The sequence below is a fragment of the Heloderma suspectum genome, chromosome 2 (assembly GCF_057233095.1).
Source record: "Heloderma suspectum isolate Gila_16-S chromosome 2, 16-S_ref, whole genome shotgun sequence".
Classification (NCBI taxonomy): Eukaryota; Metazoa; Chordata; class Lepidosauria; order Squamata; family Helodermatidae; genus Heloderma; species Heloderma suspectum.
Genome location: NC_139459.1, coordinates 230936686 through 230963942, shown reverse-complemented (window position 1 = coordinate 230963942; position 27257 = coordinate 230936686). Strand labels below are relative to the sequence as shown.

Sequence of the window (27257 nt, the reverse complement as noted above, 5' to 3'; positions counted from 1 at the left end):
GGCATCAGTGGTCTATGGCATCCACAACTCACATTAGAACTGGCCTCTCTCATGAGTCTTTCCCCCAAAAACATATGGGGTAGTTTCTTCAGGCACAGTCTGACTTGTAATCTTCCTCACTCCCTGGTGTTTTTCTGAATGCCTACTCAAAATATATTTTTTATTTATTCAATTTATAACCTGCCTATATACGAATACTCTAGGCAGCATACAAAGTTAAAAACAATTTAACAAAAATTCCAGCAATAAAAACAACACAGCTTAAAAACGGTATGCAAGAGTCAGCAAAAGGAACAAGAGTTCTAAAAAGGGAAGGCCTGCTGGAATAACAGTGTCTTTAATGCCTGCTTAAAAACTGTCAAAGAGATCAGCAGGTGCATTTCAACCAGCAGGTCATTCCACAACTGACTGAGGGGCGGCAAAAGAAAAGATCCTCTTGTGTGTGGCTGCCAGTCTCACATTAGGCAGCCTCAGCAGATAGCTCTCAGAGGACATTAGGTGGCAGACTGGGATGCAGGGGAGAAGGCGCTCCCTAAGGTAAATGGCTTTGAAGGCTAGAGAAAAGTCTGTGTATGCTGTCTGATTAAACAAACACAAGATTCTGCACCCAGATTTTGCTCAAGAAAAACAGAATTCTGCAACATATATAAATTATGCAAATGATACAAGCCCTGGCTGGGTAGAAAACTTTCATTGCTGGTCCTACCACGCAGCGAAGTCAAGTAGGTTTAAGGTGGCCACTCATGCATTGCCAAAAAAGAGGACAAAAGAGGAAAACAATTTGCATAAAAGCCATATATGCTAATAATTTAAATAGAATCAGCTACCAAGGTGCTAACTTGATGGGTAACTTCAAGACTCCTGCTGCTCTCCCTTCTTAAGGGCCTTTCTCTTTACAGTGGACTTGGACTAGACAGCCCTTCAAATAGACAATGCTTTTAAATAGAGGACTGTCCTCTGACAACCCTTCATATGGAGAAATGTCTTTGGTAAAGTAGGACACATAGCTACTTCAAGCAGGCTGCTTCAGGTCGGTGGCAGAATTTTGGCTGATAGTTGTGGCAGAAACTGATGTCTGAATGCTGAAGCAGCAGTTTTAAAGTGTTGGCCACAGCATAGAGGAAGGCAGGCTGTACCATTTGGTGTTCCACTTCAGGAAGCAAAATGCCTCAGGCCTGCAACTGTGGGGGCAACCGGGCAAGCCTCCGAGTTCCCTTTCTGCCCTTCACTAGCTTCCTCCACTCTGCCCTCTTCTTGCTGGAAGGCGTGACCCATTTGTATTCACTTCTGGGTGGTTGGGGGTGGGGGAGAGACTGAAAGTAACATTTCGTTCTGACTTGTTGAGGCTGCAATGCACTTACCCATGCTCTCTTCTTCTGTGAGTCTGTAAGGGATGGATCACTTTATGCAATGAGAAAGCAAACAGCTCCATGGTAGTAGAAGTACTATGCACCCCCCTTTCTCCCCCATACATACACACTGTCTGTCCACCACACAAGATTCTTACTAAGCCAAACACAGGGCTCCTTTGTGAATCAAAGGCTCCCTTTTCCATGAAGGACCCTTTCTCTTTCCCAACGATGCACCTCCCTCCATCCCTTTCTGTCAGTGAAGCCTAGTTGCCTCCTGTGCTCTCTGCAGTTGGCTGTGTTGCACAGAGCTAGCCGAGTTTCTCTGTGATGTTTTGTTTCAAAGCAAATCTATATTCTTAATCCTCTTGCTCACTCTCTTGCTACTTTTATTAGTCTCTCCTTTTTATATAAAAAAGAGATATTGTTACCATAGTAACCCACAATTTCCTGATATCACTGTGGATGATAAGAGCCATGATGCCAGGCTTCATAGCTTTGGGACCACATTCTGCAGATGGAATGCTAAATTCCTTCCTACGACTTGGACCAGCTGTATATCTGTCAGCCCCTAGAGACTCTAAAACAGCCTTCCCTATCCTGGCAGCCTCCAGATGTGTCTACAACCCCCATCATTCCTGGTCAGCATTGCCATTAGTGTGGGTTCTAGTCCAACACATCTGGAGGGTATCAGGTTGGGAAGGCTGTGATACAGCCACCTTGCTGAAGCTGAGCAGGTCTGTCAGTGCCTGGATGGGAGAACACCTTGGACCTCAAGTATACCACATTGCATTCCATTCTGGAAGAAAGGCAGGATATAAACGTAAGAAAATAAACATAGTTTGTGAATGCGATATACATGTAAATACACGATACATCTTGCTCTCACTTCCTGGAAGCCCACTTTGGGCTCACAGCCCTTGCAGTGAAGGCAGCATGTCTTGCGCCATCCGTGTTTGAGAAAGAAGAACCACAAGTATCACATCCTAACTTGTGTGCGCCAAGGCATTTCACGTTGTGCTCATTCTGAACACCAGCCTTCCCCAGCCTGGTGCCCTCTCCAGATGTGTTGGACTGCAACACTCATTGGCCACGCTGGCTGGGAAGCATGGGAGTTGCAGTCCAACACATCTGGAGGGCACCCGGCTAGGGAACACCAACCGCCTGCAACGCAATCTAGCACCACCCATGGAGACGTGGGGAATGGCGAACTCTGGGCAGCTGCACAGGCTGCACTGGGGAGAGACAAATGTGCACACACAGCCTCTTGTATCACACTTGCAGCTGCACCCTAAGCAGGGATGGGTGAAAAGGCAATGCTGGAGCTCAGAATTCCTCCTCAAAGCACAGTTCCCTTCGTTCACATTCCTGATGTGCATTTTTGATCAGGAAAACTGTGCATTTTAAAAAGTTTGCAGTTTTCCCAATTGAAAATTGGGCATTTAAAAAGATGTGCATTTCCCAATTGAAAATGCACGTTTCCTCCCATAAGCGAAAGTGTAAAAATGCCATTTTGGGGGGCAGGGGTCGCATTTTCGGAAATGTGCACTTTGGAAGATGAACGCAAGTTTGGGAAATTGTGAAATTTCCCCCACAGTTGCGTTCCTGCTCACATTCACATTTGGGGTGGTGAACTGGATATGTTTGCATGGTCTGTGAACAGGAATGAAATCCTCATACATCCCCAGCCCTAAGGCACTAAACTAGAAGCAGGAGAGGGTCCTATGATACTAGCTGTGCCCTAAATTAATATATTAAAGTGTACAAGCACTGCTGGATTAATAATGAAGCTGTAGTTTTGCAGAGGCAACTCTTCCAATTTGTCTTAATTAAACACTTCTCATTACACACAAAACCTGCCATTTCAACACAAAAATGGTCATTTCCATACACACCATGGAGCATATCAGTGGTTCTGATCTTACCTGCAGAGGCAATTTCAGAGAGCAACATTGGGTGACTGTTCCTTGGCCTCTTGGCAATTGAACTATGAGGTTCTGCAGGGTACCCTCTTGTCCCCAATGTCATTCAACATCTGTATGAAGCTGCTGGGATTTGGAAATGCCATCAATATGCTGATGACACACAGCTCTGTTTCCCTGTGACATCTGAATCAGCTGAGGATGTGCAAGTCCTGGATTAGTGCCTACACACAGTAATGGGCTGGATGAGGGTCAATAAACTGAAACTGAATTCAGGCAAGACAGAAGCCCTGTGGGTGAGTGGTTCCCAAGTCCGGGAGATAGGCTCATTGCCTGTTCTGGATGGGGCCTCACTCCCTCTGAAAGATCAGGTTCATAGTCTGGGGGTACTCCTAGATCCATCATTGTTGCTGGAGGCCCAAGTGGCCATGGAGGCTCAGAGTGCCTTTTACCAGCTTCGGCTGGTTCACCAGTTATGGCCTCTCCTGGACAGGGATAGCTTGGCTATGGTGGTACAGGCATTAGGAACCTCAAGACTGAATTACTGCAATGCGCTATATGTGGGGCTGCCCTTAAGGCTGCTCCAGAAGCTGGCGCTAGTGCAGAATGCAGCAGCTCGGCTGTTGTCAGGAGCTGCCCCTTTTCAGCATGTAACTCCTTTGCTGAGGGAACTGCACTGGCTGCCTATCCACTACCCAGTCAGGTTTAAGATATTAGTACTAGTGTACAAAGCCCTAAACAGCTTGGGACCAGGATACCTGAGAGAGCGTCTTTGCCCTTGCCAACCTGCCTGATCACTGAGGTCATCAGAGGGTATGATCCTGGCGGTTCCACATGGACCAATGGCCTGATGAGTCCACCAGAAGAAGAGCCTTCAGTGTGGTGGTTCCCATCCTATGGAACTCCCGGCCTCTGGAGGTTGAGCAGGCACCTCCTGGAAACAGCTTTTTTCCAGGAAGCCTTCCTTGGAAAAGGAAGGCCTCAGTTTTATTGGCACCCTGTTTGTTTTTTTAAGAAGCATGTTATATCATGTTTCAGTCTTCTTCTTGTTATCTTTTGTTCATTTTATCTCTTGCTGTTCACCGCTCCAGAATCTGTTTACATGTGGAGTGGTATATAAATGTTGTAAATACATACATACATACATAAATACATAAACAAATAACATTTACTGTGAAGGAGAAGCCCTGCAGAGCCTCTCTTGGCCCTTTCTCTCTTGCCCTTGACTACCTGTCCCACTCCCCTGATTCTATTCCCCCCATCCCTATGATGATGGTTTGTATCCAGTGTTAGTTCTACTTAGAGCAGACCCAGTAAAATGAATGGGGCTCAAGTTAGACTAACATTGGATACAACCCAATGATTTTTGTTTGTTTGTTTACCTTGGGAAAGGGGGAACTGTCAGGAAGAGTGGGGGAGCAGAGGAGGTAGGGAAACTTGGGGAAGGGGGAGTAATAGGCTGCTTGACTGCTCAGGTTGAACATTTGGGAAAAGCCCAATTGATTTTTGGGGTGAATAAGCAGGTGCTCACCCATCCAGAAAAGAGATTTGTCTCCCTGCCACCACTATAGCTGTCACAACAACTAGGTAATGGAGTGGATGAGAAGGAGAGGGAATGAGAGGGAGGAGTTCTCCTATGGTTCAGATTATATCCTGAGCCAGAAGAGAACCATAAGGATGTAGGGTAACTAGCAGACGTACGTGGCACTCCACAGTCATATTTCAAACTGAGTTATTATGAGTTTCAGCAACATCGCTAGAAGTAAGAAACTGAAAACTTCCTTGGCATGACTCCATGTGGGCAACCCCAGGCCTATGGACTGAATTTGTGGACTTTCCTCTATTCCCAGGCATGATTTGATGGCATCACTGCAAGAAGGTCAAATCAGTCAATCCTCAAGGAAATCAACCCTGACTACTCATTGGAAGGACAGATACTGAAGCTGAAGCTCAAATATTCTGGCCAACTAATGCGAAGAGAAAACTCCCTGGAAAAGACCCTGATGCTGGGAAAGATTGAAGGCAAAAGGAGAAGGGGATGGCAGAGGATGAGATGGCTAGATAGCATCATCGATGCAATGAATATGAACTTGAGCACACTCCAGGAGAAAGCAGAGGACAGGAAGGCCTGGCGTACTATGGTCCATGGGGTCATGAAGAGTCGGACACGACTGAACAACTGAACAACAACAATTCTATTTTTAATTGTGTTTAGTGCTTTTAAATTGTTAAAAATGTATGTTTTAATCCCTGTTGTAAGATGCCTTGAGTCTTTTTCTGAAAAAGATGTCTAATAAATATTATTATTATTATTATTATCAACAACAACAACAACAACTGCTGCTAACTGGATCTGATGAAGCCTGATGAGCTGCTCCCTCTGGTCTGTCATGGGCCAAGTGCTTAGTGCTACTAGGCAACAAAACTGCATCGTTTTTCATGCAGGAAAATGTCACAATGATTCTTCTAACTGACTGAACTGGAAGTTCTGCTGGGCCACAGCAAGCCAGATGGCATACACAAAAAACCAAAAAAATGCAAAACTTAAATGCATTATTTTTAGCACTTGTGATTTTCAGAGCAATCTCAAGATTTCAATACCTGCAGCTTATTGTGGAAGCAGCCAGAAATCAAACCGCTTGCAGACTGTGAGGTGCATAAAAAGACTGGGCAGTAGGTGCTACAAAAGTAGGGTTGCTGGGCACCCAGAATGTCCCAGTTCATCAATAGTCAGGTTTCCCCACACCACCACTGACTGATAAATAAAGCCAAGATTAAATATAAGAAAAACTGGCCTGCATACAGCTGTACTATCTTGTTTTGCTTATTTGTGGTAGAACAGAAAATGCTTTATCTACATCTGAAGTGCTTCCTTCTAAATACAAAATGTTAAAGCTTATATAGTTCTGCTTTCTCTGAATCAGTATTAATGGTTTCCAGATCCATCTACTAAGAGCTCAGCTTATCTTCTCTATTATTTCTGAGATTATTTTTTCTTTCTTTAGAAAACCACAAAAAAACATATTGTTTGTTGTCATATCTGCCAGTGATGGCTCATTCCACAATGGAATTATTGTGCATACATCTTCTTCATTCTTTTCTCTCTGTTGTCTTGTGGCATGTAGAGACCATTAGCCACATCTCGGTTTTCTGTTTATTATATATTATGTTTTTTATTTCTCAAGGTTGCCCAAGGACTTGCCTGGACAACAGTTCAAGCTCAAAGAAGAGTTAATTTGTAGGACTAGTATCTTCTTAACATCTTCTCTTTCAGTTTCAACTGCTGCTGAATCATAAGCAAATCCTGTGTACATAGGCATTCCATGTCTGAGAAGGATGTCCTTAGACTTCATAAGTAAGATCCACTCACCACACTATCTCTTGGAAAGTGTTTGCAGAGGAGGGGGGGAGAGTGAAAGTGGGGGCTGGTTTGCCACCCATTCAGACTGCCATTTTGAAAAGAATGTGTGTGTTGTCACAATACAGTAGCAGTGCATTTGCATGAGCTCCCAAAACTTGCGCAACTTTGCAAAGAACAAAATATGCATATGCAAGTAAGGTTCAGATGGCTAATAGGTTCTGCTAGGTAAAATCATCACTTTTTATGCCAGGGTGTGTGTGAAAGGCAGCTGGGAGAAAGTCAGGACAGGCAGGTGACATAAAGACAGACCAGAGCAACCCAAATAAGGCAATAATCATGTGTGAATTAATGCCAGAGAATGAATAGTTGCTAGAGAATTGGACCTGATTCAAGGGTTGGGATCAAAACTCTACTTATCCATGAAGCTCACTTGGTGATGCTGGGCACATTCCTCTCTCCCAGCCCAACAAGGTTGTTTTGAAAAAATGGGACAGCTTCCATGTGCACTGACCAAAGATCCTTGGAGGATTGCAAATGAGATAGATGGATGGATGGATGGATGATAGGTCTGTCGCTGCACTGATACCCACATTTTTTCTAATGGTGATGATGCAGATCAGTTTTGGATTAAATTAACTTTGACTCAGTGCTGACCTCAAGCAAAGAGTAGTATGAACATGCCCTAAATTTATGTCTAAACCAGGATCAGTGTCCTTTCAAACCTTCTTTATATTAATGTCAAGTCACACAGATGGATTCATTTATTTCAGCTACCCAACAGGTTTTCATGACAAGCAAATTCCAAATACATGTTTCTGTAATCTGTATGCATTTGGAGGAGGGGCTGTTTGGGGCTCTGAAGCCTTGGTCCAGCTACATGAGACTTTGGGGTATTTGCTGCATGTGTCAGTATACCAAAATAGGTGTCTTCTCTCATCTGCCAGCCCAGAGACATCTGGCATTGGCTTCCAAATCCTTTCCCATCTGTGTAAGGAGAATTAAAGAGGGAAATGTTTCCCATGCTGTTGCACCCTCCATTTGGCAGGACACATTCGCTAAAACTTTTTTTAAAAGATTAAGGGCATCTTCTGCTCTTGTTTTGCATGCAGAATGAGATCAGAATATGCCCCCAGGTAGAAGGAGTTGCTGAAAACAGCACTTTGAGTGTGTTCACATTGGGAACATCCTGACTTAAATGGCATACTAAAAGCCTTCCCCAGCTATATCTAGCTAATCATACAGGTCTAAGTTGTCTTGCTTGCTGCATTCAGAGTTATAACTGCATAAATAGGTTGTTTTTCAGATGCAAAGGTTCCAAAGACCTGACAATGTGTGCTGAAAAATAGTGGAGCAATATCTGCTCAGATCCTGAGGCCACCCTTGCACCATAACCTGAAAAGGGAGACTGGGCCTTGGGAATGGTGAGGCAAACCAGGTCCTTTTTGTCTACAGACCTTTTAAATCAGGCGTGGGGAACCACTTGCAGCTCGAGGGCCAAATTCAATTTCAGAGAAGCTCTTGAGGTGGGGGTGGTGTGGGGACAAGAAAGGAAAAGGAAAGGTTCCTCTTGTGCAAGCACTGGGTCATTCCTGACCCCTAGAGGGACGCCACTTGCGCTGGCGTTTTCTATGCAAATATTCAGTATTACACTTTTAAAAAACTTTTTATAGTTTGTCCTGAACTGCCCACCACACAGAGAAAAGAAATCATGAAACACTATCTTAAGCTTGCAAACATAAGAGACAGAGCTTTAATGCAGAGATTGAACAATTAGTGCCTCCACAATGGTGCCAAAGGAATACTGATAGATAGACCAATTAGAGGGATTTCTTACAATCTTAAACGTCCTGTGTTTTACATTTAACTCACAACAGCAAAAGGTGAATTTCCTAGATGGCCATGCATAATGGAGGAACCATATCCCAATCCATATTGAAGAATCCTTCACATCCATATTGTAGACATGCTGTTGTCTTTGTAATCTATAGTACAGACATGTGAAACCTTCCAATGTTTCTCTCGTTATATTTCTGCCTCCCCAAATTCTGGCACTGTATGTTCAGGACACTTAAGACATATATGATTTTTGTAACTGCTCAGTGATTGTTTTGCATCGTTGATACTTACTGCACACTCATTAGGCTTACAGCACAATCCTATACGTACCTACTCTGAAATTAATCCCATTGAGTGCAATGGTGTGCACCATTCACCATTCAAAACATGGACTGGTTTGCTTTGGTGCACAGTGCTGTGATGCTCATCTTCATCCCCCATTTAAAGCCCAGACAACTTGCTTTGGACATGACAACAGTTCATCACTGTACCCCAAACAAAGCACAAAATATTGGTCTATTTCTCACTTTTTCCCATTTCTATTAATCATACAGTCCCTTTCTTTCTTTCTTTCTTTCTTTCTTTCTTTCTTTCTTCAGATCAAGCGTAACCATTCAGAAACCTATTGTTTTATTTAGAATACTTACCCATATTGTAATTTTTGCATTGGGAAGCAAAATAAAAAATCACAGATATTTGCAGAATCCCTGATCTGTTCACATCTCCTTTTCTTTTGTTTCACAGCTGCTGTCATTGAAACAAACTAATACAATAGTCCCAGCAATCACATCTTCACAACGTACTGTGAACTCTGCAAATAAATGAAGAAACTAACTTAAAACATAGCCTCATTTCTTTACCGAAGACCCTTGTAGAAGTGAGAGTTTTTGTCATTTCAGGCTGAAGCCCAGGACTCTGCAAAATTCAGAGTGTTTTTCCTTGCAACCAAACCAGCTCATTGGCATTTAAAATCCTTCAGATAATCTTCAGCAATCTTCTCCCTCTTCATCTTTATTAGAATAAACTAATTTTCTCTCCCCTGCCAACACTCTGCCTCTGCAATACAACCGTTGTTGTTGTTGTTGTTGTTGTTGTTGTTGCTGCTGCTGCTGCTGTTTAGATACACACTTGAGGCCTTATACACTCACACATGTTTATGCATCATTTGATTCCTCTTCATGTGATCAACCCCTGCTGAATGTATTCATTGACTATCGTGAGGAAGACGCTGGTGGTCTGAGGCATTATGAAAGTTCTGTTTGGTACATAAAAGGTAGCAACTCATTCATGCTTGTGAGCCCCCACTTAATTTTGCAGTCACCTGGTTATGAGCTACCATGTCTGAAGAAGTTTTAAAGTTTTTAATTCCAACACTCACACACACCCTTAAGCTGGCCAGTAACTTGGTAGTGCTTAAGCACCCTCCTTATGGTACTGAATGCCTCTTTCACCTGCCTGGCCTGCTAGCAAGAAAAAAGTGCGCTGGCTCTTGTCTGAGTCATTTCCCAGATTGCACAGTTATAAATGCTTGTTATAAGACTCAAAACCTTCCACCTCTTTAGAAACAAAAATGTCCACCGCTAATTGCCCTCTTGTTGTAGTTGTCCATGGACCAGTCATTCCCATCTTTATCTCTATCAGTTACCCACCACCACCACCACCCTCAGAAATCTTTATACAGATGAACATCATTGCATTCTTAGCCCTCCCATTATTCTGCATTTAGAGTTGATGCAGCTCTGTTCAGGCATTCGCCCCTCTCACAATTACAATTGCATGAGGCTTGAATGCCCAAATAGGGCTTGTAGCAATTACAATTTATTATAATCCCATGGGGCCACACTTGCTGGCCCTGGCCATGTTTCCATGCCATCCCCTGCCATTCCCACATGGGTGTATGTGTGTGTGTGTGTAATGTCTGAAGAGGGGATCAGGGTTCCCTCTGCACAATCAGGGTTCTAAATGACATAGGGAGCATACCTATGTAGAACAGGCTACCCTCTTCAAACCTCTCCCCCAATACATGAGGGGTGGGGCTGATGTGGTAAGGCCTGTGAGCATGGCTCTGCTTCCCCCCTGTCACAGTTGGGATCGTGGGAGAGTTGAATACTCAAATAGTGCTTCAAACTTTCAGGGAGCATATGAAATAGTCTTCTTATGGGAATGTAGCACCTTAGAATGCAACTGTGTGATTGCTCATTTAAAAGGAGATTGGAGAAATACATGGAGGATAGGTCTAGTATCAATGGGTATTAGCTACAACAGCTAGATAGAACCTCCATGCTTTGGGACAGTATGCCACTGAATACCAGTTGCCCAGGTCCAACAGCAGGAAAGGACTATTACCCAGCTTGCAAGCTTCCTGGAGGCATGTGTTTGGCCACTGTAACAAGCCAGATGCTTGTGAAAATACTCCCTGTCTCTGGAATGCTTAAAGGTCAAAGAGAAGGTTATGTGAAAAGCATTCTCTGTGCTGTGCAAGCTTTCCATGTGCATGTGCAGGGAGGATCCAGTGCAAGAGTGGTGCTTTCAAACCAGGTCTACAGAATCTTGTCAGTGCATCCCCTCAAATCATGATGGAAATCGCAATAAATGTCCTATTTGGTTTTGCTCCTGCCAACTCCCCATCCTTGACACTCTTAGCAGTCTCATCCCTCAGAAGATTGCCACCACTACTGGAAGAGTTGGTTCCCTTGAAAGTCTCTTCCGTTTCTGCTTTCTTCACCCAGGGACCATCTTTCTTTTAAGCAGCAACATATTTCACCTAATTCAAACCTGCACATATAATTTAAAGCTCAATGGCTGCTTCTTTGAGGAAAAAGCAGCTTCAGTCAGAGCTTGTTTTCAGTGGATAACTGGGCAAGGGAAATGCTTAACCCTTTCCTCACCTACTATTATCCTGCTGCCATTTCCAACACACACATACACACAACTGCTTTTGTTTGTTGTTCAGTCGTTAAGTCGTGTCCGACTCTTCGTGACCCCATGGACCATAGCATGCCAGGCCTTCCAGTCCTCCGCTCTCTCCTGGAGTGTGCTCAAGTTCATATTCATTGCATCAGTGATGCTATCTAGCCATCTCATCCTCTGCCGTCCCCTTCTCCTGCTTTACCCCATCCCCAAAGTGCTCGATTCACGTGTTTGCCGGAATAAACACGCATCTCAAGACCCACAGAGGATAAAGCAGTGGAGGTGGGGGGAGGGAATGGCAGTAATAAAGTGGCAGACGGAGAATAGAACCGCTGTCTATTATCTTTGAGAAATCATGGAGGATGGGGGAAGTGCCAGATGACTGGAGGAGGGCTAACGTTGTCCCTATCTTCAAAAAGGGTAAAAAGGAGGAACCTGGGAACTACAGACCAGTCAGTCTGACATCAATCCCTGGGAAAATTCTGGAGCAGATCATAAAGCAATCCATCTGGAAGCACCTTGACAATGCCGTGATTACTCGAAGCCAACATGGATTTGTCAAAAACAAGTCCTGCCAGACAAATCTGATCTCATTTTTTGATCAAATAACCTCCCTTGTAGACCGTGGGAATGCTGTAGACATCATATACCTCAACTTCAGCAAAGCTTTCGACAAAGTGCCCCATGATATCCTGATGAGCAAACTAGCTCAAAGTGGGCTAGATGAAACAACGATCTGGTGGATCCACAGTTGGCTACAGAATCGGACTTGAAGAGTGCTTATCAATGGGACCTTCTCAAACTGGGGAGAGGTAACGAGTGGGGTACCGCAGGGCTCAGTCCTGGGCCCAGTGCTCTTCAACATTTTTATTAATGACTTGGAGGAGGAGGTGCAGGGAATGCTGATCAAATTTGCAGATGACACAAAATTGGGAGGGATAGCTAATACTTTGGAAGACAGAAACAAAATTCAAAGTGATCTGGATAGACTGGAGCGCTGGGCAGAAAACAACAGAATGACATTTAATAGGGACAAATGCCAAGTTCTGCACCTAGGAAAAAGAAACCAAATGCACAGTTACAAGATGGGGGATACGTGGCTCAACCACACTACAAGCGAGAAGGATCTTGGAATTGTTGTCGATCCCAAGCTGAATATGAGCCAACAATGTGATGTGGCTGCAAAAAAGGCAAATGCTATTTTGGGCTGCATTCATAGAAGCATCGCTTCCAAATCCCGGGAAGTACTAGTTCCCCTCTACTCAGCACTGGTTAGGCCTCATCTGGAGTACTCTGTCCAGTTCTGGGCACCACACTTTAAGAAGGATGCAGACAAACTGGAGAGGGTTCAGAGGAGGGCAACAAAGATGATCAGGGGACTGGAAACAAAGCCCTATGAAGAGAGACTGAACGAACTGGGCATGTTTAGCCTTGAGAAGAGAAGACTGAGGGGAGATATGATAGCACTCTTCAAGTACTTGAAAGGTTGTCACAGAGAATAAGGCCAGGATCTCTTCTTGATCATCCCAGAGTGCAGGACACGGAATAATGGGCTCAAGTTACAGGAAGCCAGATTCCAGCTGAACATCAGGAAAAACGTCCTGACTGTAAGAACAATACGACAATGGAACCAATTACCTGAGGAGGTGGTGGGCTCTCCCACACTGGAGGCCTTCAAGACGAGGCTGGACAGCCATTTGTCAGGGATGCTCTGACTTGGATTCCTGCATTGAGCAGGGGGTTGGACTCGATGGCCTTGTAGGCCCCCTTCCAACCCTACTATTCTATGATTCTATGATTCTATGAGGGTCCAACACGCTCTCTCTCTCTCTCTCTCTCTCTCCTCTGCTACTTCTCTGCTGAAAATCTCCCTCTATCAAAGCTGCTTTCCCCAAAATACATGCATTTCAATGCAAGATGTAGGTTAGCCCTTAGTTGTGTCTTTATTTTAGCAAAGATTGGAAGACTTCTATAGATTACAACCCCAGTCTTACAAAGCCCCTGACCCTTTCCAGCCTAAACCTACAATAACTGTCATCCTTTAGTCAAAGCAGAGGGGAGTTCCCTCAGGCCCCGATCCATGAGATCAAGGGAGAAAACAGTTCTGAAATAGGCTCAGTCAGACTACCTGTGCACAGTACTTGGAATCTATAGTCTGCACTGACTTTTACAAAAGAGCTGAACTGGCTCAAGCCCTCATGAAGTGATTACCCCTTTAAGGTCACCTGCTTTGACCTCCCAAATAAGCAGAGGCAGGAAAACACTACCCAATGACTCCTGTGTCAGACTCAATCACTTGTGTCTGAACTGGGGCATCTTGCTCTACATAGTGTCCCATTATGATTGTAATGGTTCATTCAATGGAGATATGAAGTGTGTCTTTATTTCCCAGGAGGCGGGTAGCGAAGGCAACAGAGGGCTCCCAGCAGTACTTGGATAAGGATTTGGGTCATGCTTTTTGACTGAAGGCATGTGCCACAACTCACTTGCTCTTCATAATGTTCCCACCTTTGTATTTTTGTAGGATTTCATTTATTGTGACTTTACTCCTTTCTATTATATCAGGCAGTAGTCCATTACTGCAAGATTGTCACAAAATGTCTTTGTATTCATCCTACATCTTCCTGGAACATGTCTCAGTAAGTTCTTCTGGTGTAATAGCTTCCCTTAGCAAAAGCGTTTGCATTTCTTTAAGAATCACTGCAAGCTTATCTTGAAATGCAAGCCACCGTAGACTACTTCTTAGAGTCCTCAGTCACGGTGCACAGCAGCTGATGCTACTCTGCTCCTCCATTTTGACTCACTTTCCATAAATGACCACCAAGTATGCTTACATGAGTACTGAAGAAGTGCAGTGCTTACCTGGGTTGCTCTTGGAGGTGCGCACTGGTGTGTAGTGGTTTTTGGAGGATGTTCGGATCGGTGTGTTGTCTTTGGGGGAGGTATCTATAGCTGAGATAGTCTCTCTTTCACAGTGTGCTATGGGGATTGGTCCCTGCTGCCGGAGGATATCGGCCAGAGCCCTGGAAGGAAGGAGGGAAGATAGTGCAAGGTGATCACAAACCAACATGAACAGCAAGCAAGAGTTACTGAGCGTGTCTCCACGTGACTTTAAAAGGTCTGGCTTTTTTTTAAAAAATGAATAAGAATATAGGTGTTAGATTTTCTTTCCTGGGTGCATATATCCATGTGTAGGAACATGAAATGCAATGAAGACAGGACAGGAAAAAACAAGACAGAGAGAGGAGAAGCAGGATGGTGCCCAAGTTTCCAGAAGGACCTTTTGGCCTGGCAATTGTCCATTTCTTCAAAGCACTGCCTATGTGTGAAGCTTGGAATGCATGGACAAGAGCCAGGATACAAAAATTGGAAGTCACGGTAGACCTCACTAGCACATCTCATGTGTGTCACCTGTTTCAACTTCATGCGTGGTATTCCAGTTTTACTTTATTTAATCACATAAACAAAAAGATTATGTGATTATACTACAGTATGTGTTATAGTATATAATGAGTCTCTGCTGACCTATTTAACCTCAACCATAGCTTTCCCCACACAGGATAGTCTTATAAAAAGGAAGGGTCATAGCTCAGTAGCAGAACACATACTCTGCATTAAGACAAAAGTTCAATCTCCAGCATCACTAGGTGGGGCTTGGAAAGACCCCTTTCTGAAATCCTAGAGAGCTGATGCCAGTTGGTGTAGATCAAGGGTAGGCAACTTGGTGCCATACCACAACACCCATTATCCCTGAAAATTGACCATACTGGCTGGGGATTATGGGAGGTATAGTCCAAAACAGCTGAAGGATGTCAGGTTGCCTATTCCTGGTGTAGACAATACCAAGCTAGATGGACTCTGTATAAGACAGTTCCCTACCACATCAATTACGTGGAAACTTCAAGGCATATCCTTCTTTTCATATGGTTTTCTCTAACAGCCTGAACTGAATATTGGCTGGTACTATGGAAACTGCAACAGTCATATGCTTCCTCCAAAGGTGTCTTCAACCAATCCTACCCTACAGCATGGAAATTTCTTTTGCAGGAATATCTGGGGAGGGCTGTGAACTTCCAGGCAGTATCAGTGGCTTTCAAAATGTTTGCCAAGCTTTCTATCCCTTGTTGGGGTAGACTGTAGTTTAGTTAGATCTATCAGGTCAAAAGGAGTGAAATATGCGCACCATAGAGTAAGTTCTGAAGGGCAGGTGTGTGCTGTGTTCAAAATGTTTGAGAAGCACTGTAAAACTGTATCTTCAGTTGAGCTGTACCTTCAGCCTATCATGTGGCGGTGAAGGCAGCAAAAAAGGAATACTATGCTGCCTCTATCGCGTCTGCAGAGTGCTGTCCCAGGAGGCTGTTCAAGTGGTCCAGAGCCTGGTCGGTCCAGTTGCTCCGGAACCGCTGGAGCATTCTAAGGCCTCCTGTGAGGCCTTGGCAAGGCACTTTGCAGATAAAATTGATTGGATTAGGAGTGTTATTCCATGCGCTGTGGATACAGGTAGTGAGCAGGAGGTGGTCTGTGGCACGCTGGTTTTGTGGGATCGGTTCCAGCTTCTCCCTTCTGATGAAGTGGACAAGCTGCTTTCATCTGTAAGGCCGACCACCTGCTTACTTGATCCTTGCCCAACTTGGCTCATTATGAGCTGCAGAGAGAGGCTAGGTGAGGGGATCAAGGCGGTGGTGAACGCCTCCCTTGAGGAGGGAGTGATGCCTCCCTCAAGGAGGTAGTGATAAGACCGGTTTTAAAAAAGCCCTCCTTGGATCCCCAAGTTCTGAACAACTTTCGCCCAGTCTCGAATCTGCCTTTTTTGGGCAAGGTGATTGAGCGGGTGGTGGCGATGCAGTTGAAGGCACACTTGGAAGAAGCCGATTATCTAGATCCATTTCAGTTGGGCTTCAGGCCTGGGCATAGGACAGAAACAGCCTTGGCTGCCTTGGTGGATGATATGAGGAGGGCTCTGGATAGGGGTGAATGCTCCTTCCTTGTTCTCCTCGACCTCTCAGCGGCTTTTGATACCGTTGACCACGGTATCCTCCTGGACCACCTGGAGGGGTTGGGCATTGGAGACACCATATTACGGTGGTTCTTGTCCTTCCTCTCTGGCAGGTACCAGAGGGTAGCACTGGGAGAGGAGGTTTCGGACCCGTGGCCACTCACTTGTGGGGTGCCACAGGGTTCCATCCTCTCCCTGATGCTATTTAACATCTATGTGAAGCCACTGGGGGCTATCATCAGGAGGTTTGGGGTGCGGTGTCATCAGTATGTGGATGACACACAGCTCTACTAAGGATGTACAAAAGTCACTTACCTTTTCGCAGGGGTTCTTTGCGGTGGGGGGGAGGCGCTTCGCTTCTCCCCCTGAAGTTCAGGCGAGGGGGGGAGCCGTCACACCTCGCCTGGCCGAAATTCAGGCCGGGGGGGAGGCTTCCCGCCTCGCCTGGCCGAAATTCAGGCCGCGAAACAAAGTGTAAAAAACAAACAAACAAACAAAAAACCCCGTGATAGGCTACGTAACGATTAACGTAGCCTATCACGGCTAGATTTCCAAAGTCAGCCGTGATAGGCTACGTAAATCGTTACGTAGCCTATCACGGGTGACTTTGAAAAAAAAAAAAAGCGCATATGCAAATGGCGGCGGCCTATGGGCGCCGCCATTTTTGTTCCTTATTTGGTCCTGGTAGTCTACGTAAAGATTTAAATCAATTTCCAAAATGACTTTGGAAATCTAGCCGTGATAGGCTACGTTAATCGTTACGTAGCCTATCACGGGTTGTTTTTTTTTTTTAACACTTTACCTTGTAATGGTGGCGGCAGCAGCCGGTCATAAGACCGGCTGCCGCCCCCGCCCCCGATGAAAGGCCGACGAACCGCCGCCGGGACCCGCCGCCGGGAGGGAGATTCGCCAAAGGTAAGTCCCATCCTGGGGGGGGCGGGGGGGTGGAGAATTTCACTGCCGATTTCGGGGGGCCGAATGCATTGGCGCTCGGCCCCCCGAAGATTCGGGGATAAATTCTCCGCCATCCCTAAGCTCTACCTCTCATTCAAATCTTCACCAAGGTTGGCCATAGAATCCCTGTCCAAATGTCTGGAGATGGTGAATGGCTGGATGGGGAGGAATAAGCTGAAGCTGAACCCTGACAAGACTGAGGACTTTTGGTGGGAGACAAGAGGAGATTGGGGGATGTTGACCTGGTGTTGAATGGGGTACAGCTACCCTTGAAAGACCAGGTCCGCAGCTTGGGGGTCATCTTAGACTCCCAGCTGTCCATGAAGGCTCAGGTGTCAGCTGTGAGCCAGACAGCGCTGTACCAACTCCATCTGATACAGTGGCTGCGCCCCTAACTTCCCGATCATCTGCTCCCACTGGTAGTACATGCCCTGGTCTCCTCTCGTTTAGACTACTGTAATGCACTCTACGTGGGGTTACCCTTGAAGACAGTTCGGAAGCTGCAGCTGGTACAGAACGCGGCGGCTCACCTAATAGAAGGCAGCCGCCGGTGAGATCACATCACTCCAGTGCTGAAGGAGCTGCACTGGCTACCAGCTGTTTTCCGGGCCAAATTCAAGGTGTTGGTTTTGACCTTTAAAACCCTATACGGTTCCGGCCCAGCCTATCTCAAGGAGCGCCTCCAGCAACACCAGATAGGCCGCTCAACAAGATCAGCCTCGGATGGCCTTCTCTCTGTCCCATCAGGCAGGACAGCTAGGCTGGTGAGGATGAGGGAGAGGGCCTTCTCTGTGGTGGCCCCCACTCTGTGGAACTCCCTCCCTAGGGAACTCTGCCATGCCCTCTCTTTAATGAGCTTCCGCCATGCATTAAAAACATGGTTGTTCAGGCAGGCATTTGGGGTGGGCTACAGTAATTTTAGAAATGTGATGTTTTTAATGTTGAATTTTATTGTGTGAACTGTTTTTATTGTTGTACATTGCCCAGAGTGACTGGGTGACCGGCCAGATGGGCGATTAATAAATTTAATAAATAAATTAATTAATAAAACCTTAGGCACATTCCACGAGTAATTTAGTTCAAATCCTCTGAAATGCATAGGAGTTGCACAAGAGCACCACCTTTTCCATTTAGAACACTAGCTTAAAATGCAAGTAAAGTAGAACACTTGGATTTCAGTTTCTTATGAGCAAGGTTACAAACAGAATAATTCTTTAGGTCTCATTTGGTTTGCAAATAGGATAGTTCATACTGGATTTCCTATCCCATTTTTTTTTTTTACACAGATGAACTGCATCCAAACTGTTATCACTCTTTCCTCTTCACCCACTACCCCATGAAAATCTGCAGAAGTTACAAAATGGCAAAGGGTGAGATGGAAATATTTTGGGCACAACTGGGCATACCTCAATTGCAAGTGGAGGCAAAAAGAAATTCTGTTCAGAGGGGAAAGATCACCAGATTAAGACAAAAGGCAGAATATATGGGGGGTGGGGGGGTGGTTTGGTGTAAAGCGGCACAACAGCAAAGCAACCAGGAGGCTCTGGATCCACTGTGGGTGCAGCGGGTCTTAAGGTAAAATGCATAAGGAAGATAGAAAGACTAACAACAGAGTATTAAAAATATATTTTAAGCTAAACGTTTAGCTTAAAATATATTTTTAATACTCTGTTGTTAGTCTTTCTATCTTTCATCTCCCTCTCTCTCTCTCTCTCTCTCTCTCTCTGTGTATGTGTATATATATATATATATATATATATATATACACACACACACACACACACACATGCACACACATGTATACTTAATTGTGAGGTTTTAATTACAAAAAAAATCCTTTCAGAAGATGCCAATGCTTATGATGTGAGTTGGGGATGTGAGTTGTAAAAAGCAAGACATTATCCAGGTGTTCTGCGAAAAATGCATCTGCATTAAATGTGGTAGCATTAAAAAACATCAAGATAGTTCCCACAGTAATCTCCTGTTGCAGTCATCTGTACGATGTTTCATCAGTGAGAATTTTTAGACCCCGCAGAACAAGAATGAAAGGAAACACATGGGCTGCTTTCTTGGTGTAGCCAAGAGCTACAAGGCCTCTCCTAAGACAGAAAGGACTGGAGTGTTTGGTTTGGAAGTAATAGGAGAGGTTTTAATGGTGATACAATATGATGGGCTCTGTTCTCTCAAGTAGGGGGACAGACATAGAGTCCCCTTGTTCCCAATGTGAGGCTGGAAAACAACTGAATCCCTTAATGCTTCATTGTTGTTGCCTGCAAGTCATATGAAAATAGTTCCTTCAGATAAAGCACTTCACTTCCAGATAGGTTCCAGGTTGTAAATCATTCCCTTCCTCCAGCACTAGCCAAATGCACAAACGAATAGAAGTGTCAATAGCAGTACTGAAAAATTCTCCCAACTTGTGCAGAGCATTGTGTTTACTGGTGTCCTAGAAGGAAAAGATGGTTTATTATCTCCGTTTTACACTATACCATTCTAGAATCTAGATACATATTTGCAGTATGGTGGTATCCTATGGTGCTGGGAGCTGTCCACAGTGGGACATATGAGATGAGAGTGAATTGATTGTACTTTAAATCTAAATCTGCACCAGTAACCCACATTCCATAATCACATTTGCATTGGAACTGCACATGTGTAATGTGCAAGTCCTGTACTGTGACATTTTTTTTTAAATTGCATAATTTATTGTACTTCCAGTAGCCATGAGGGAGGGGTGAGTTGTTATGCAGAGAACTAAAGATTCATATGTGGCCATGGAAATCCTACTTTTCTGGCATCTCAGATCTCACAAGATGCTGTCCATGTTATTTCAAGCTCATTTCCATAACACAAGGAGGACTAGAAGCTTCTTTTTTAAATAAAAAAGAAAAGCTGAAAAATTCTGGGTACTGGAGCACCCCTGCTGCCTTCTGAAATCCTCAAGTAGCCAGAATCAACATGGAGACAAAAGAGCTCTTTTCCAAGGCTTTATTTCCATTCAACCTAATGATGCTTACAGATGCAAATTGCCTGAGACTTAAGTGGAAAACTTAAAGGAGCAGCCTACCAGGGGATTCTAAGCATTAGGAAGTCAGTTGGTTTCCATTTGGGGAAAAGCGCAGCAACTCTCTGAACTTAAGGAGTAGGAGGGGAGAGCCCCCCCTTTCCCGTGGGGCATCGGGGCACAGCTGTTGTCATCACACCAAGTGGCCTGAGCACCTCCTCTTGGCGCCCACAACCTCTAACTTGTCTCTGCACCTGCGCCTCAAGTCTAGAAGCTCAAGTTGTCCCTCCCTCTCCATGCCAGGGTCACTGTCGCTCCCAGGAATGTGAGTGGGGGGGGGGTTCTCCCTCCAGCTGTGCCTCTGAAAAACAAGTGGGTTCCTCTCCCACGGATTGTATCTCTTCCTCAGAATCAGAACTTCTTTGGGACTCTATGGGCTCAGATCCAGCCCTGACATTCTCTGTGCCGGATAAGAAATTCTACACATGGGTAGCATGATCAAAGAAGCACAGTGTACTTACTCAGAGAGCTGGTTATGTCTCTCTGACCCCAAGATGCTGAAACCTGATTTAAACAAGTTATGGATTTCTTCAGTATTTCTTTTCTCTCTAATAAAAATGTTGGACAACCAATAACTCACTTAAACTAGGTTTCAGCAGTCTGGGGTAAAGGGGGCATGACCAGGGCTATCTGGGTTACTAAGGGTGCAATCCTATGCACGTTAGACAGAGAAAAGGCCTACAACACCCAGCATTCCCCAGCCAGCAAAGCTGGCTGGGGAATGCTGGGAGTTGTAGGTCTTTTCTCTGTCTAAAAATGCATAGGATTGCACCCTAAATGCATGTGTTCCCAGGGGCCCCAGCAAGAATTGCCAGTGGCCTACATGCAAACACTCCCTATAGCTGAGCACATTACAAAACAACAAGCACTCTATTCCCAAAGAAACCATCTCATATCACTGCCAGCCAGCTTCCCAGCTCCAGATTCATAGACATTTGAGTACAAGAGCATTGCAAATCATGCAGAGGAGATAAGGTCTGATGGGTACATCCCATATCTTAACTCTTTCAGTGTTAAGAGCCACAGGATAAGCAGTGGGGGCAAACATCAGGGCAGGGGGTAACAATCTTGAGGGCAACACTTTTAAGAAAGGAGGTACCATAGCTTAATGGTAGAAGACATACTGTTCATGAGGAAGGATTCAGGTTCAGTCTCTGGTACCAGCAGTTTAAACAATCAGGTAGAGATGGAGGTGATGTGAAAGACCCATGCATGAGACCCTGCCAGTCAGAGTAGGCAATACTGGGCTAGATGGACAAATAGCCTGACCAGGTATAAGACAGATTCCTATGCTCCTAAGTGTTGTATAATTCAACCAGGAGGATACCCTTAAGAACTGGCCACTGCAGTCACTCAAAACACCACAAACAGAACAAGGAACAGAATCCAAGCCTCCTTTTTTATTTGCTCTCATTCTTCCATCATCCCACAAATAAGTTGGCCATGTATTCAACTTTACAGAGGACAGTTCTCAGTTCCAAGGCATCCTCCATTTGAAGGGCTGTGGCTGTCCAGTCCAAGTCCAATTTAAAGATAAAAACCCACAAGAAAGGAGAGCAGAGAGGGGCCTTGAAGTTACTCATCAACAGATAACATCTGCATACCTGACTGAGCAGGCACACAGGTGACCTAATCACAATCTTCCCTGCTAGGGTGAGTTGTAGTGCATTCTAATTAAATTCTAGTAATGATTTCTATATTTGCATCCATACATATAAATCTGCATGTCCTCGTTTGTCCTATTTTTGGGGAGGGGGGGTGATGCATTTCTTCTTTTTTTGGTGATGCATAAGAGGCCACTCTACTTATGAAGAAGGGCTCACATATCTCTCATCCTTACTAGTGAAAATAAGTTTATAGGAAGGAGAGAAAGGGTTTTCTTCTGAAACCATCCCATAAATATTAGAAACAGAGGGCATAAATCTCTGCCCCATCTGTAGGATTTCGGATTTTTAAAAAATCCTTAAATGGATGTTAAAGACTCTGAGGGTAAATTGAGAGTTACATCCCACACCACTACCATGCTGAGATGCATCATTCATTCATTTGTTTATTTATTGTATACATATTTGATAGGACACACTTTCCAGAAGTGGAAAGGTTTAGAAATATCCCCACGAGATGTAGAATCGCAGGGCCAGAGTACGCATGATGTGCAGTTCCCCTAGTAGTCTGGGTTTTTTCTTTTAATGAAAAATAGTCTCAAACAGATGTGAGTTAGAGAGCAGAGGAATGGTGTTAAGAAGGGGATGCTTAACCCTTTCTCTTCTTTCCATTTATTCACTCAATATAATCCCCAAGATGCTTTCCAAACTGTGCGGGGAAAATAGCAGGGAGGCTGTATTTTTTCCCCCAGAGGGGAAAAACAGACTGGAGGGTTGATTTGGAGCAGAAAAACAGCAGGAAGGGACAGTGTTACACAGCCCCTACCCTGCCACTCTTGTGTTACTGACTGTATCTTCCCAATGCTGCTTTTCATTAAGAAAAAAAACACTGAGGGAAAGAGACATGCAATTACATATTATGTCTAGATTGGATCTTAAAGACTGCAGACACTGAGCACTAGCCCTGCTCACTACTTATTCAAGAAGCTATTCCACACACACACACACCTGCTGCCGTCGCTACCACCAGCACCAGCACCAGCACCACCACCACCACCACCACCACAGAACTGATGCAGCCCAGTCCTATGAATGTTTACCAGAAGTACGTGCAACTGTGTTCAGTCAGGCTCTCCCCCCAGTAACTGTGCATTGAGGAGCTGCAACCTTAGAAACTCTCTAGACTACCCGTTTTTAACACAATGAATGGGTGCTCAGTTCCCACCACCATTACCACCACCTGTTGTGCACAGTCCAGCCCACTTTTATCAATGTTGCAGGGGCACCCCATTTTCCTGAAAAGAAATGTGACCCTTTCCTGGATCAGTTGCAACTTCTGTGTGGAATGTAATCATGCAAGTGTTCATGGGCACCTGTTTGGTATTGCCTGTGGTATGAAGAGTGCCAATGACATAACTCTCCCCTTCCCCAATGCCTGTGCCATTTTGTGACTTTTTGCAAGTTGTGTTTGTTAATGTTTAGAGTCTAAGCCTGCTCTTGCTGCACCAGTCCAGCATGCAAGCTCAGCTAGCCTTCAACAAATGATAAGCACTAGCAATGCTTCCCTCCCCTGGAAGCAATACCCCTGTCTGTGGAACTCTGGATTATAGGTTATTTAATTAAAAACATTTTCCACAATCAGAGTACTTTTCTGCCTACATCTCACAGCAAGATCATCACTCTGGTCTTCTGTTTATCCTGAATGGGCTGGATATCATGTTCTTGACTTTAATTAGGGCTTGTGGGGCTATTGTACAAAGGCTAAAATATGATTTGTAATGTGTTCATTGATTGTCTGGCTAAATACTTATGACTACATGCCCAGACTTTGAGTGGCTGACATGACTAAGTCCCAGTTAATCTACTAAGTCCTTCTCCAACCTTGTGCCATCCAGATGTTTGGGGGCGTCAAATGACATCAGCCCCAGCCAGCATGGCCAATGGTCCAGAATGCAGTCCAAAACATCTGGAGGGTGCTAGGCAGGGGGAGGCTTGTCTACTGGATAAAGAAGTATCTGAGGAGCATGTTAGATTATTGGCAGCTTTCATGGTGCAAGAAAGAGGGCATGGGCTTATGGTGAGCAGCAGCTGCAAAACAGACATTGGAGTACAGTGAATATGTGGAATCTAGTTCCATCCATCCTTTTGACTTTTTCCTAGTTTTGGTCTTCCCATCAGATCAATACTATAATCGTATCCTTGGGAATAGGGCCTTTAAGAGGGTCTTGGCTGAGAGATGCAAGGTCTGAACTACAACTCAGGTTGCAGAAGTGATTCACTGAGGAGCTAAACTACTGGTAACAGGATTCCAGCAGCTGAAAACAGGAAAACAGTGCCATGCTCCAATGCACTTTATTCAATCCCCAATAAAAGGTGCCAGGTTATACCTGGTGTTTTAATTCTTCATAGCTTCATCCCATCCCCTCTTCCTGAACAGCCTGTCTGCATTTATTCACTAGCAATAACTATTGTAAGAGGAATATTAATATGCGGCATAATTGACAAGGAGAGGAATTTATTTGCTTAGTGTCTATTTGTAAAGTAGACCCTTAAGGCCTGATATCCTAAATCCCCCCCCCCCTCTTGTTCTCTGTGTTCTATTCATCAGAAGCTGGTTCTCATGTCTGACAAAGTCGCTGCATTTGGACATCATAATAAGCCATAGTTTATCGTGACAACAATGAGCCTAGCCTTCCCCCTGACTTGCATACACCCCTCCCCTTTCCTCCTCCAGCACAACCATTAGGAGAAGTTTGGATGCTTCTACTTCTGTTTGTTATTAACTGCACCTTTGCATGTCACCCACATCAACAAACTGTGCTTAATCTTAACTATGGTTTGTTTGAAACAAGCCAACTTCAAAAATGGCTTCAGATGACATACTAAGGGCACAATCCTATGCGTGTTTAGATAGAGAAAAAGTCCTACAACTCCCAGCATTCCTCCAGCCAGCAATGCTGGCTGGGGCATGATGGGAACTGTAGGATTCTTTTTCTGCCTAAACTTGCACAGGATTGCATCCTAAACTGTGGTTAATCTAAAATGGAAATGGAAGCTTCTGATCTCCTCTTTACATCACACTGGAGCAGAAGGGAGGGGGGAGTGTATGAGCCTGGAGGAAGGTTTGGCTTGTTCCCATCATGATAAACCATGGCTTATTGTGATGTCCGAACAGATCTAATGCCACTACAAGAAAAACAGAATATTTTACTAACTCCTACTCTAAACAACATAAACATCATTTGATGCTAAGAGCATGCACGCATGCATGCACCTCTTTTCTGCATACCTTCCCTGAAATAATAGCATGCTTTTCTGTGTATGACATAAATCAAAAGACACGCAAGTGAGATGAGCAATGCGACCACTGCCTGATCAGAGCTGGTGGAGCTGGTAAAGAATGACAGCAGAGCGAGGAGCCAAATCCAGGATAAGAACATCTTCTTGTTGTTTGCTGAAGTGCTCTCCTTGCATTGCTTGCTACACTGCTGCACCTTCTGACTTCATATTACAGGAGTGGAGCTACAACTGTAGTCTGCATTTCATTGTGGCATTCATCTGAACTGAAGGCACTGAGGCTCTTCCGAGTGCATTGGAGAACACTGCACTGGTGTCAGAAGAATTCCACAGTTATGAACTCAATGGCAATTAAGGCTTACTCAGCCGCATGGATGTCTTGTCAGCTGCACAGTCTCATTCTCTAGCTACTAAGAAGTGCTCTCCCTCCCTGTGCCACTTCCTTCTTAACTTTGCATGACTTGGGCATTAAGGCAGAACTGCAAATGCAACCCCCGCTCTCAATGATTAGCTGCTTTCTAATTAAGTCACAATGCTCTTTGCGAGCCATTTCCCACCCAAAGATCTTAAATAAAAGAAGCAAACTCCTTCCTGGTGTAATCCCCAGTGCATTTGATGGAGATGACTATTCTACCACACACGCAACTCATGACATTTCAGCTGGATGATTCCCAACTGAAGGAGAGAGCAATAGAATGGGAACCAAATATGAGGAACTTGATCTCGCCAACCTCATCTCAAGAGAAGCCAAAGGCATCCTACTCACTTGCATAAGGGCTGTAGGCCTGGGCTGATTATGACACTATATGAAAGGCGTTTTGTGCCAATAATACATCTTAGATCAGAAAAACAAATCTTGCCTAGGAGGATGCTTCACCTATCTGAGCAGATGGCATAGTTGCACATTCATATCTTCAGACGATGGCTCATGACACATCCAATTTTGAGCAAAATCATCAGGAGCTGAATTCTGATGCTAGGTCCAAACTAACTGTGCTGAGTTAAGCAGGGCTCTCCAAATGTATACAGGTGTGATCTATCTGTGCTCACTGCTACAGATCAGAATGCCCCATTTAGAGCACAGAAAAAGAAATGATGGCGTTGCAGCCACTGGACACACTGAGATTTAGATGGGCATTTCATTGGAAAGATACCAAAATCTGACTGGGCTACAGCACAGTGCATATGGTGTGATACTCTCCCTCTGCAATTCCTATGACTGAAGCAATGTCTAAAGAGACATAAGCAGAACAACTAGGGATTACTGAAAGAAACTAAACTAAAGAAAGTACATGGAAGACCTTTTGTGCACTTAAAAAGCTCATAAGCAAGGCCGGTGTCAAGTACAGCACCCCACACCCCAGCAGGGGCTCACTGACAAGAGCCCCCTGGAGTTGCTCCTCCTCTTCACCATTGCAACCTGTTCATTTGCCTCTCACTCGGGCCCAGAGGATGGTAGTGGTGAGGAGGAGCAGGAGATGCCCCTGCTGGCTTGCTCACTGGCTCTCCACCTAACAAGCACGCAGGTGGTAGCAGTGATGACAAAGATGAGGAGCAATAGCAGCAACAGCAAGTGGCAATGGTAGTGAGAAGGAAGACTCACCGAGGGAGCAAGTCCATTGAGAGTGTCTTGCCCAAAGGCCCTCAGAAACCTGGTGCCTGCACTGCACCTGAGCATAATAATCCAGCCACCAGTGTCAGTCATTGGTGTATATGGGGTATAGTTAACATATATGGAATTAGCGCCAATCATTGGCAAACTCCTCTTTACATGCAACTGTGTGAGGATCAGCATTTCTTCACTGAATCCATAGCCTGTATCAGGGTGGAAACTGAGCCGATAGAACCCCAGAGCAGTTCTGATTCTGAGGAGGATCAGCAATCCGTGGGAGAGCAGCCAGCTCATCCCTCACAGGCACAGCAGCTGGCAGAGATTCCTCCTGCCGGCATTCCTGAGATAGTGA

General features: G+C 44.8%; 1 protein-coding gene across 1 annotated transcript in view; it reads right to left on the bottom strand.

Annotated features, from left to right (window-relative positions):
- The window catches only part of SHISA6 (shisa family member 6), a 366376-nt gene that overhangs the window by 325912 nt on the left and 13207 nt on the right, over positions 1-27257 (bottom strand). The window contains exon 3 of the mRNA XM_084838392.1: positions 14241-14401. Coding sequence (XP_084694518.1) covers positions 14241-14401 — 161 coding nt within the window. The remainder of the gene's footprint in view (positions 1-14240; positions 14402-27257) is intronic.